The 13,069-nt window shown below is 41.7% G+C and overlaps 1 protein-coding gene across 3 annotated transcripts in view; it reads left to right on the forward strand.

Moving 5' to 3' along the window:
* Positions 1-13,069, forward strand: part of LOC137372808 (fizzy-related protein homolog) — a 58,316-nt gene that overhangs the window by 10,230 nt on the left and 35,017 nt on the right. For all 3 annotated transcript variants that reach the window (XM_068037103.1, XM_068037102.1, XM_068037101.1), the window contains 2 exons: positions 8,259-8,381; positions 10,676-10,739. In XM_068037103.1, coding sequence (XP_067893204.1) covers positions 8,259-8,381; positions 10,676-10,739 — 187 coding nt within the window. The remainder of the gene's footprint in view (positions 1-8,258; positions 8,382-10,675; positions 10,740-13,069) is intronic.

The following is a 13,069-nucleotide window of genomic DNA, read 5'->3' on the forward strand; positions in this document are numbered from 1 at the left end:
CAGGGTTCAGGACATCTCTGCTCAGCTGGAGAAAAACTTGGAGTGAGAGGGGAAGGACCCAGTTGTCTTGGTCCATGAAGGAACCAATGACATAGATAGAACTAGGAATGAGATTCTGCTGAGAGTGTTTGAAGAGCTAGTATCGAAATTAAAACATAGAACCTCACAGGTAATAATCTCTGGACTGTTACCTGAGCAGTGTGTAAATTGACAGAGATAAACAGATTAGATGGTTAAATGCATGGCTGAAGGAATGGTGTTGGAGGCAGGGGTTTTACTTCATGGGCCACTGGCACCAGTACTGGGGAAGGAGGGAGGTGTTCCTTTTGGATAGGGTCTACTTAAATTGGACTGAGACCAGTGTCCTGGCAGATCGAATAACTAGGGCAGTAGTCAGAGCTTTAAACTAATGAAGTGGGGTGGGAGGTTTCAGGAAAAGGTAAATTCAAAAACAGTAAGAGAAATGCTGTAGAACAGAGTAGCAATTTGGGTAAAATTGAACAGAGTGGGTCAGGAAGCGACGGAGAGCTTAACAAAGCCAATAGGGCATTAGTGACTAAGGTGAGATCAGGGAAAAATAGAAAAAAGTTAAGCTAAAGGCACTATATCTGTGCAAGGGATCACTATAAGTAGATGAATTATTAGCACAGAGAAATTAATGAGTTTGGTCTAATAGCCATTATGTGGTTGCAAAGTGATTAGGGTTGGAACTAAATATTCCAGGATACTTTGACGTTTAGAAGAGATAGTCAAAATGTAAAAGGAGGGGTGGGGGGTCGGGGTGTTAGCCCTGATGAAGAATGGGATAAAGACAGTATAGAGAAAGGATCTTGGCTTGGAAAATCAAGATGTAGAATCAGTTTGAGCTAAGAAACAGCAAGGGGCAGAAAATGCTGGAGGGATTAGTTTATAGGCCCCTGACAATAGTTGTAGTGTCAGGCAGTGTATAAATGAGGAATTTAGAGGTGCGTGTAACAAGGGTAATACAGTAATCATCGTGGGGGAGTTTAATCTTAGACTGCGCAAACCAAATTTGCAGAAATACTATGGAGGACAAGTTCATAGAATGTATACAAGAAATTTTCTAGATCAGTACATCAAGGAGCCAACTAGGGAACTGGCTATTTTAGATTTGGCATTGTGCAATAAGAAAGGGTTAATTAATAACTTTGTAGTAAGAATCCTCTAGGGAAGAGTGATCATAATATAAGTTTTATATTGAGTTTGAAAGTGATTTAGTTGTCAGAAACAAGGCAAACTAGGTAGGTATGAGGGGTGAGTTGGCCAAGACAGATGGGGAAATTACATTACAAGACATGATGGTAGATGAGCAATGTCAAACATTTAAAGAATTAATTCATAATTTGTAACAAATATACATTCCCCTAAGGAATAAAAACCTCAAGGGAATGGGTTCCAATCTTAGTTAATGAAAAATTAAAGACAGTTTGCAATTAAAGGATGAGGCTTATAATGTTGCCAAAAAGAGTAGTAAATATCAGGATTGGGGAGGGGGGGTGGTATTTTAGAATTCAGCAAAGGATGACAAATAAATTGATAGAGAAAACAGAATGTGAGAGTAAGCTAGCAAGACGCACAAAACAGATTGTAAAAGTTTCTCTAGATATGTAAGAAGAAAGAGACTAGCGAAAGTAAAAATGGGGCCCATTAGAGGCAGAGACAGGGGAAATTATAATGGGGAATAAGGAAATGGCAGAGACATTAAACTAATGCTTTGTATCTATCTTCAAGGTAGAAGACACAAAATAAATTCCAGAAAATGGCACCAAGGGTCTAGTGAGAAGGAGGAACTTAAAGAAATTAGTATTAGTAAAGGAATAGCACTGGAGAAATTAATGGGACTAAAAATCGACAAATCCCCTGGACCAGATGTCCTGCATCCTAGGTTTTTAAAGGAGGTAACTACAGATGTAGTGGATGTATTGGTTTTGATCTTCCAGAATTGCCTAGATTCTAGAACAGTCCCCATGGACTGATAGGTAACAAATCTAACCTTGCTGTTCAAGAAAGGAGACTGAGAGAAAGCCAGTTAGTATATGTCAGTAGTAGGCAAAATGCTCGAATCTATTATTAGGGACACTAACAGGGCACTGAGAAAATCATAATATGATTAGGTAGAGTCAACACTGATTTATCAAAGGGAAATAGTTCTTGACCAATTTATTAGTTTTTGAGGTTGTAACTAGCAGGGTGGATAAAGGGGAACCTGTTGGTGTAGTGTATTTGGATTTTCAAAAGGTACCACACGAGGTCATTGCACAAAATTAGGGCTTGTGGGGTTCGGAGTAATATGTCAACATAGATTGAGGATTGGCTATCAGAAAACAGAATATGAATAAATGGTCATTTTTGGGTTGGCAGGCTGTAACTAGTGAGGTACTGCAAAAATCTGTGCTTGGGTCTGTTATTTACAATCTATGTTAATGACTTAGATGAAAGGACTGACTGTAATGTATCCAAGTTTGCTGATGATTCAAAGTTAGGTGGGACAATAAGCTGCAAGGAGGATGCAAAGAGGCTGCAAGGGGATAGTGGCAGTTTGAGTGCGTGGGAAAGAACATGTGAAGTTATCCACTTCTGTGGGGAAAAATAGAAAAGCAGAATATTTTTTAAAAGGTGACAGACTGGAAAACGTTATTATTCGGAGGGACCTGGGAGACCTTGTACATGAATCTCAAAGTTAACATGCAAATGCAGCAAACAATTAGGAAGGCCACTGGAATATTACCTTTTATTACAAAGGGATGGGAGTATAAGAGCAAAGAAGTCTTACTACAATGAATGTTTAAGGTGGTACAGATCAGGTAGATTGCTTTGTCCTGAACGGTGTCGAACTTCTTGAGTGTTGTTGGTGCTGCACTCATCCAGGCATGTGGAGAGTATTCCATCACACTCCTGACTTGTTCCTTGTAGATGGTGGGCAGAGCTTTAGGGAGTCAAGAGGTGAGCAGAATACCCAGCCTCTGACTTGCCCTTGTACCCACAGTATTTGTGATTGGCCCAGTTAAGTTTCTGGATGTTGGTTGGGGGGATTCAATGATACTAATGCCATTGAATGTCAAGGGGAGGTGATGAGATTCTCTCTTGTTGGAGACGGTTATAGCCCATCACTTGTGTGGCGCAGTTGTTACTTGCCTTTCTCAGCCCAGGCCTGAATGTTGCCCATTCAGGAATAGGGGATTAGTGTAGGAAGACAGAGTTGAGCTAGATGATCAGCTGTGATCTTTTTGAATGGCAGTGCAGACTCGAAGGAGCAGGAGTAGGCCATTCAGCCCTATTTCTTATCTTATGTAGCTGTGCATTTAGGCGTAGAGCCAGTACCATGTCACTTGCTGAAGTGGTTGGGAATATCCCAGCGTCCATAGCAGTAGTAAAAGCCCTCTTTAAAATAGCTTTATAGAGTCGGCCCACCGCATCCATGCCGACCATAATGCCTATCTATACTAATCCCACCTGCCTGCATTAATTCCATGTCGCTACTGTTCCTGCCTCCACCACCTCCTCAGGCAGCTCATTCCAGATACCCACTATTCTTTGTGTGAAAAATTTACCCCTTTGATCCCCTTTAAACCTCCTCCTTCTCACCTTAAATCTATGCCCTCTAGTTTTAGTCACCCCTACCACAGGAACCAGACTCTGGCTATCTACCCTATCTATATGCCTCTCATAATTGTATATACCTCTATCATGTCCCCTCTCAGCCTCCTTCACTCCAGGGAAAACAGACCCAGCCTATCCAATCTCTCTTTATAACGCAAGCCCTCCAAACCAGGCAACATCCTTGTGAATCTTTTCTGCACCCTCTCTAGCTTAATCACATCTTTCCTGTAGTGCAGTGACCAGAACTGCACACAGTATTCCAAATGCAGCCTAAACAGCATTATGTACAACTGTAACATGACACCCCAACTCTTGTACTCAATGCCTCGGCTGATGAAGGCAAGCATGCCATATGCCTCCTTCACCACCCTGTCTACCTGTGTTGTCACTTTCAGGGAACTATGTATTTGCATCCCAAGGTCTCTCTGCTCAACAGCATTCCCCAGGGCCCTGCCATTCACTATATGTCCTGCCCTGGTTTAACTTACCAAAATGCATCACTTCGCACTTGTCTGCATTAAATTCCATTTGCCAATCCCTTGCCCACTTTCCCAGTTTATCTATATCCTGTTTATCTATATCCTATATATCATATTACATATCGAGTGTTATATAAATAATCCATGCAATTCTCCAGGACAAAGTTTACTTTGGATCATCAATTAGCACCTTTGTACCTACTTTAGTCAGTTTACTCTCCATCCTTGACATCATGAACCAAATTGCTCACTTTTCCCTTCCTCCAAACAAATTCTCCCTTCTCCTCCCAGCCAGCTCTACCTCAGGTGAAATTTCCTGACTCATGGTCTCCCCTCTTTTAGCTAGCCACCTTTTCCATCTATCTGCTTTGGCTGCTGTTGGCTCTTCTGCCAACAAACATTTACATCGTACTTCCAGCCATAAGTTCCCATCCCATTATAAGCTCCTGGCCTATGACAGGTAGATCTTGGACAAGAGCCCACAAATTGAGATTCAAATTAGCAGATCTCAGAACACACCTCAAGGTTGGCAATGAAATCGCAGAAATCAGAAATTTACAGTATGGAAGGAGGTCATTTGCCCCAACTTGTCCGTGCCAGCCGATAAGGAGCCATCTAGCCTAATCCTACTTTCCAGCTCTTGGTCCATAGCCCTGTAGGTACAGCATCGCAGTGGTGATCTGTCCAAGGGTAGGTCCTCTGCTCGTTCCTCCACCTTCCTCTTCAGTTGCTCGCAAGAGCCTCACATTTTTTAAACTTCCATGAGAAATGAGCAATATGAGTAGGGAAAAAGTACAAGGTGTTTTTCCGTTGCCTTTCTCATGTGTGCTTTAAAGGAAACACAAGTCCTCTTCCCGAAGGATCCTCTGCCTGTAAGCAGCCGTTGCCCTTTGAGGTTCTAGCTCTTTTGCTAGCGCCACTGAAAATTTGCTCATTCTGCTGTTGGCTAGAGTTCATAACCCTGAGCATGGGACCCTTACCTGAACCTTGTATGTTACCGCACTTCAAGTGCATATCCAGATATTTCTTAAATGTTATGATGGTTTCCGTCTCTGCCAATCTTTCAGGCAGTGAGTTCCAGATCCCCACCACCCTCTAGGTGAAAAAATTTCCCCTCCAATCCCCACTATACCTCTTGCCCTAAAACTATACCCCCTGGTTATGGACCCCTCAACCATGGGGAATAGGGCTTTCCTATCCATTCTATCTACATCCCTCAATTTTATGCACTTTGATTAGGTCACCCCTCAGCCTCTTCTGTTCCAAAGAAAACAATCTTAACCTATCCAATCTTTCCTCACAACTAAAATTCTCCAGTCCAGGTAACATTCTGGTAAATCTCTTCTGTATGTTCTCTGGTGCAATCACATTTTTCCTATAGTATACATTTTTGGCAGATGGGATTGTCTGCCCATTTATGATCAGCCAGTTAAGTCTGATCTGTAGAAAGGTCGGGCTGCTCTACTTAACGAGGAACATCAACCTCTGAAAAGGATCTGAATGATTAATGTCATCATGCATGTTAAAAGTACCCTTTTTGTTGGGCTTGAATCAAAACTTTATTTGGTTTCCATAGGATATGGACAATTGCATCAGCCCAGATGGAAAACAGCAACAGTCATCTGCTTAGACACGGAATCACTGAAATTTCTCGTGGGCACAAGATTGTTATTTTTTTCCCTTTTCTTTTGGTTGACACCTCCCTGCAGTGCACCAGTCTTCTCTTTAGTCTCTTCGCCTGACATCACAGCATTCTGAATTCCCAATATCTGCTAATTACTACAAGTCTAAACCTGCCTCATCCCGATTGTCAGCACTGCTCCATCAGGAACAGTGAGCAATACTCACAAAAATCCCACAAGTGGTGGGGGAAGGGTGGTTTCAAAAACAATTCACAAGATAAGTCCAAATGTGATGAGAATAGTTAACAAAACATGTAAAATGTCAACTGCAAATTAAAAACTCTCCTAGATGGACACCAATTTTTGGGAAACTGACAGAAAGAAAAACTAGTAGTGAGGTAAAACTGCAACTGGTAGAGCTTATAACCCCTCTTCCACTTTTTTCTAGCCTAACAATGCAAAGGATTATGCATCAACTCAGTTAAAAGGACAGTGCTATCAGAAACTGCTCATTTGGAGTTGGATATTCCCATTCACATGGCATTTAGACATCAATATATGAGGCAGGTTACAGGTTGTCAATGGGGGGTCCTGCTCAGAGCAGTCAATTGTACACCTAAGATGGCTATAGGAAATGAGGTTTGTATTTATTTTAAAATAGTGTTCAAAAAAAGCCTTCGAATGGACTGCACACTTTGGAAACGGAAACAAAACAAAGCTCGGTTTACACACTTGCACTTCCACCACCAGCCTCGATATTATCGTGGCATTCAAGTTTGATTCTGTGGTTAATGTGCATAGAGGGCTGTTGCTATGGTAATAGCATGAAGCGTGCTATCAAACATTTTGCCACTTCACCTGAAATAAAATATAGCTTCTATTCTTTTCTGTAGCCAGTTTCAATGGAATAGTCTTAACACAGCATTACCTGACAGTTCCACATCTTACAATTCCTATCAATACTGTTCTGTAATAACTTGCAATAACAAAACTGCAAAAAACTGTGATTTCAGCTTTTTACTGATGAAAAGTAAAAATAAAAATAAAGATGTTCCCCCTGGTTGGGGAGTCTAGAACCAGGGGACACCATTTCAAAATAAGGGGGAAGCCACTTAGGATAGAGATGGAGAAGTTTCTTTACTCAGAGGATTGTGAATCTTTGGAATTCTGTACCCCAGAGGGCTATGGAAGCTCAGTCATTGAGTATGTTTAAAACAGACTTCTAAATACAAATGACATAAGGGGATAGGAGGATACTGTGGGAAAAAGACACTGAAGTGGAAGATCAGCCATGATCATATTGAATGGTGGGGCAGGCTCAATGGGCTGAATGGCCTACTGCTGCTCCTATGTTCCTATTTTACCCTCAAAATTCCAAGCAAGCGGGCGCGTGTATGGATGAGAAGGTGGGCAGGGAGAGTGCAAATTCTTTTCAGTGGTTTCTAAACACCTTTTATGAAATAATGCCTCCGTCTCAATTTCTTATCATTTCTATAATTAGCTAAAGGGGTCAGTGACTTTTTGTAATTGCTCACTTGCTAAAAGCTGTCAGTGACTGAAATGAAAAAAGGTTTTCACACTCGGCATCAAAATAGAGCGTAAGTATTGGTGCTAAACATGCGGCAGATGTGGTCTGTACCAGTATTGGGTGCAGGTGGTATGACTGACTGATAGAGGGGACGTTGATGTGGGGGTAGGAAGAGAGGGAGGGCACAAATGTGAAAGCAGCATTGAGGCAAGTAATCCAGTAAAGGCAAAAACAATAATTTTAATAATAGAGTGGTGAGAACAATTATGTTCTAGCTAATAGTTTGTTGTAAATCACAAATATATTGATTGGAGGCTGTATAAAACTTCTTTTTCTAAAGAAAGTAATTAATTCCAAGCATTGCTTCTATTTTTGTAAAAACTAACATTACAAAATTGTACTTCCAAATTAAAAACACAAAAACTAGAGGGCATAGATTTAAGGTGAGAGGGAGGAGGTTTAAAGGGGATCAAAGGGGTAAATTTTTCACACAAAAAGAATAGTGGGTATCTGGAATGAGCTGCCAGAGGAGGTGGTGGAGGCAGGAACAGTAGCAACATTTAAGAGGCATCCTGGCAGGTACTTGAATGAGCAAGGCACAGAGGGATATAGAATTAATGCAGGCAGGTGGGATTAGTATAGATAGGCATTATGGTCGGCATGGACGCGGTGGGCCGAAGGGCCTGTTTCTATGCTATATGACTGTGACTCTGTGCCCATATATGTGAGGAAGTCATAACTAATAGGTTACATCTGAGGGTGTAGGTATTGGAAGGGGTTTTATATTTGAAGATTTTGATGCATGTCTTTAAGCTGTTGTTTAATGCTGACTGGAATCGGTATTTGCACTGTGCTGTTGATTTGCTATACATGTTCAGTACATTATGGTTCAGTGATCCTTTAAGTTCTTCTAAATCCAAATAGTTTCTGTCTGCGCACTCAGCATATTGAGATTATTTATATATTTTTTGATAATCTTCTGCCGATGTAAACTTTTTTTTTAAACAGTCTGCCTTGAGCACACGACCCATAACCTCAAACTCGCCAGCAGCCCATCCTTGTGAGACAGGTGACCGGTTTATCCCAACCAGGGCAAGTTCCAACTGGAGCATCAACTTTCATACTATAAATGTAAGAGAATGATGATACTATTGTTATTTTAAAAAGTTAGTGATTGAAACAATATCACGTGATCTAAGTCAATATAGCAGGCCTTCTGTAAACTGATGATGAGGGTCACTGAAATGATTTTTTTAAAATAATAACCTCTTGATTTAAGTGAGGGCTATTGACACACTGACTTCTGTGAACTGGTTTTAAATCCAGCCCGGACTAGTTGGATCAGAGTTTCCAGCCTCTGTTGGCTGTGACGATTGTTGCTGAAGCAAGTTCTGGTAGTTTAGCCTGTTCCAACTGGGCACAAAAACTTCCATAATTCAGCAAAAAAAAAAAAGAGTAAATTAGAAATTTCACTCTGGTCACAAGGTTAACACATTTGTCCATCTCGTGTCCACTATCCTTTAGTGAAAGTTTTCACTATGCAGGGTTTGGGAAATGTTACTGCATTTCTTAGTTGTGCTGCCTTGCAGAAGTCTAAGCTTCAAATCTGTTGTCTGGCAATTTCAGTGGCTGTAACAAAATGGAAAGGGATGGCATTGGCAGTTAGCACCTTCTTCAACATTTGCATAGCATTTAATGCAGAATTAAATTGAGTCCTAAAGCAGAGGTATGTTAAACCTATAGAATTCAATGGTTTCAAATAATGTACCCAGATCGGTGCACATTATGTTAGGAAGGTGGAGAGGTTATAGATAAAGTTCATAAAGATGATGTCAAGGATGGAGAGTAGCTGGCGAAAATGGTAGGGGGCTCCTTTGATTTTCACCTTGGTTGTAATTAGTGGCTGTAAGAGGTATTTAATTTACCCTACACTTGATTAGATATCCAGCTTCTTGGGACTTTTGCACAAAAGCTTTGGAGCCTAGACCAATACATTTAGTGAACATTGGACCCAGAAGAAAATGTTACGTGACAGTAGAAAGTATTTTGACCTTGATTTTCTTGTAAACTGACTAAAGTAGGTACAAAGGTGCTAATTGATGATCCAAAGTAAACTTTGTCCTGGAGAATTGCATAGATTATTTTATATAACACTCTATGTAATATGATATATAGATAAGCAGGATATAGATAAACTAGGAAAGTAAACAAGGGATTGGCAAATGGAATTTAACAAGTGCGAAGTGATGCATTTTGGGAAGTTAAACCAGGGCAGGACATATACAGTGAATGGCAGGGCACTGGGGAGTGTTGTTGAGCAGAGAGCCCTTGGGGTGCAAGTACATAGTTCCCTGAAAGTGGCAACACAGGTAGACAGGGTGGTGAAGAAGGCGTATGGCATGCTTGCCTTCATCAGCCGATGCATTGAGTACAAGAGTTGGGACATCATGTTACAGTTGTACATAACGTTGTTTAGGCCGCATTTGGAGTACTGTGTGCAGTTCTGGTCGCCGCACTACAGGAAAGATGTGATTAAGCTAGAAAGGGTGCAGAAAAGATTCACAAGGATGTTGCCTGGTTTGGAGGGCTTGAGTTACAAAGAGAGATGGTATAGGCTGGGTCTGTTTTCCCTGGAGTGAAGGAGGCTGAGAGGGGACACGATAGAGGTATATACAATTATGAGAGGCATAGATAGGGTAGATAGCTAGAGTCTGTTTCCTGTGGTAGGAGTGACTAAAACTAGAGGGCATAGATTTAAGGTGAGAAGGAGGAGGTTTAAATGGGATCAAAGGGGTAAATTTTTCACACAAAGAATAGTGGGTTTCTGGAATGAGCTGCCAGGAGGCAGGAACAGTAGCAACATTTAAGAGGCATCTGGACAGGTACTTGAATGAGCAAGGCATAGAGGGATATGGAATTAATGCAGGCAGGTGGGATTAGTATGGATAGGCATTATGGTCGGCATGGATGCGGTGGGCCGAAGGGCCTGTTTCTATGCTGTACGACTCTGACTCTAATGTGCATTTGATATGATTGTGGCAAGTGCTTGTAATTGGCATAAACTGGCAAAGAAATGTCTGCTAAAACAAATGTAGAAAATGGGAAGACTCACGAGTGCATTTAGGGGTTGAAGGTCTGTTGCTGCTATCTGTGAAGACCCATCGACGACATGGCCAGGTTTTTTTTTTAGTGGTTTAATTTTGTAAGAACTTTTAATTAAACATTGTGAAATCTTTAAGAAATTCTGATTGTCTCAGAATTCAACTTCTTTGAATCACAACCTTGTAACAAATACTCCAAGCTATCAGTAATAATGTTCTGGCATTAACTGTACCGTGTTAACATTTTGACTAATTTGTGCAGTGTATGAGGAGAGTGAATGTTCACTCAGTAAAGACTTTGCTGTATTTTTGGCCTTTTATCAGGAAAGTGGAAAGTCCCCCAACCAGAATCGAAAAACGAAGGAAGCGAATTCTGATAATGGGAAAGGTACAGTACATGTCTACCTTGTCTTCACCACAAGGAAGTTGAATGTTGTGTTTTTACACTGGATATTTCTTTGGGTTCAGTGTCATTCCTGTAAAGGGACCAGGTGCCCCTATGACCTAGAGTGTATTATTACTTGCCCAATATCTTGGTAACTTGCAAAACCCAGGGGTTGAATAGAGAAACCTTGCGACTGGACTCTGGCTGACTGGAATATATCACACATCATTACATGACCACCTCAACTTTGGAAGCTGGAAGGACAATCTGTGATAGTTGGAAATTAAGTATTTGTCCAGCTAGCTATTACTGACAATACTGGATTAAATGACCCGATTGATCCTGCAGTAAGCATGTTAAGGTCAAGTGAGGAGGGGTCAAAGGGCTTCCCTCCTTTTCCCTCTCCTGGTTTGACCACAACAGGTTTAATTCTTTCTTAAAGTGGGTGTAGTGGCCAGATCAGTAGGTGTTTGGTTCTTGTTATAATCATAGCAAGTAAGTAATCGGGCAGGTTTTCTTGAGTTAAACAAGGAAAGAGGTTAACTTTATTGTACCTAAACCAAACTAATGAAAATAATAAACTACATGCCAACTTTCTCTCCCGCTCACTCGCTCGCTGCTGCTCTCGCTCACGCTCTCTCGCACACACACATACATACATACATACACGCTCACGCACACACGCACACTCCCACACACTCTCTCACTAGAGGTTTGCACACACACAAATAGGTTTCAGAGTGGGGAAAGGTACATTGGTTGAGTTAGGTACTATAGGAAAAAGGGCTCTTTGGCATTTGGTGATTAGGCTGGCTTCTCGCTGAATCCGGTGGTCCTGAAGCTTTTAGTTTAGAGATGTAGATGACTGGATCGGTGGGTTTCTTGGAGACAGCGATGTGAATGATTTCCTCCACCAGGGTTACTGATTGTAGCTGGAGTATGCAAAGGCAGGATTTGAAGCTTTCAAGCTGAAATGGAGAGTGAGCAAGGGACCCCCACTTAGAGTCTGCATGTGTCAGAGTCCAGAAGATTCTCCTTCAGCTGCAGAGAAACATGAGCTTAAAACCATAGATGGGATGGGGCTTGTCATATGACAGTTACTCAGTGATTCAAACATAGCAGTCAGCAGTATTTCTTTTCTTGCTGAAAAGAACAGGTAGTTCCCTTAAACTTCCTGGGTCTTGGTTCTTGCTGGGAAATGATCAGCCATTTCGTCTCCCTCACAGGCCTTGCAATGTAGGATACGGTGTTGCAAATTAGGTGGCCATCCTAAGCTGCCAGCAAAGTCATTTTTTTAATTTCTTCAAAAAAATTCAGAGTTCCAGGCAGTGGATTAAAGAAAATTATCATTCAACAAAGCAAGTTGACATGACAAGCAGATAATGGCATATTGAGCCTCTTTTTGGTTAACAAAAATAGACCACTGATGCATATTATTTTCAGCAAAGCATACTGCATTGTATTCTCTGTAACCTAGTGGGGTGGGGACTGCAGAAACTGCTAACAGTGATTGACTTTAGACCAATATGTGCCTTGACAAGCACGAGTGTGTATGTGTGTGGTTGTCATCCTTCCATCTATGAAAGGTGATGGGCACACAGCAAACAATCCATTCAGGTGGGGTCTCTTGGTGCACCTTTGCTGATGGGTGTGAAGGCCAATCCTTGAGAGGTAGGTAGTGCCACAAGCAAAGCTGCTAAGTGATGCTGTGAGTTGTTTTGAGCATTGGTGCCTGCTGCCAATTTGCTGTAGCCACTGCTCATGTGATGGTGCACACCAGTCCACAGGATGTGTCGGCATTTCTCTCTTTCACCAGCTAATGACTCCCAAGTGTGACAGTCAATATTTAGGGCCTTCATGTCACACTTGCATTTCTGGTCGTCACATTACAGAAAGGACATAATTGTTCTGGAGACAGTACAGAGGAGATTTACAAAAATGTTACCAGGGCTTGAAAGTTGCAGCTATGAGGAAGGATTGGATCAGCTAGGGTTGGTTCTCTTAGAGCAGAGGAGGCTGGATGGTGACTTAATTGAGGTGTACAAAATTGAGTGACGGGAAGAACCTGTTTTTCCTGGCAAAGAGGTCAGTTACTGGGGGCGCAGATTTAAGGTGATTAGTAGAAGGATTCAAGGGGACATGAGGAAAAACTTTTTCATCCAGAGGGTGGTGGGTGTCTGGAATTTACTGCCAGGAACGGTGGTGGCGGCGGCAGAAACCCTCAACTCTTTTAAAAGGTACCTGGACATGCAGCTGAAGTGCTGTAACCTGAAAGGCTACGGACCAGGATCTGGAAGGTGGGATTAGATTGGACGGCTAGTTTTCTTTTCAGC

Source organism: Heterodontus francisci, chromosome 8 (genome assembly GCF_036365525.1).
Source record: "Heterodontus francisci isolate sHetFra1 chromosome 8, sHetFra1.hap1, whole genome shotgun sequence".
Taxonomy (NCBI): domain Eukaryota; kingdom Metazoa; phylum Chordata; class Chondrichthyes; order Heterodontiformes; family Heterodontidae; genus Heterodontus; species Heterodontus francisci.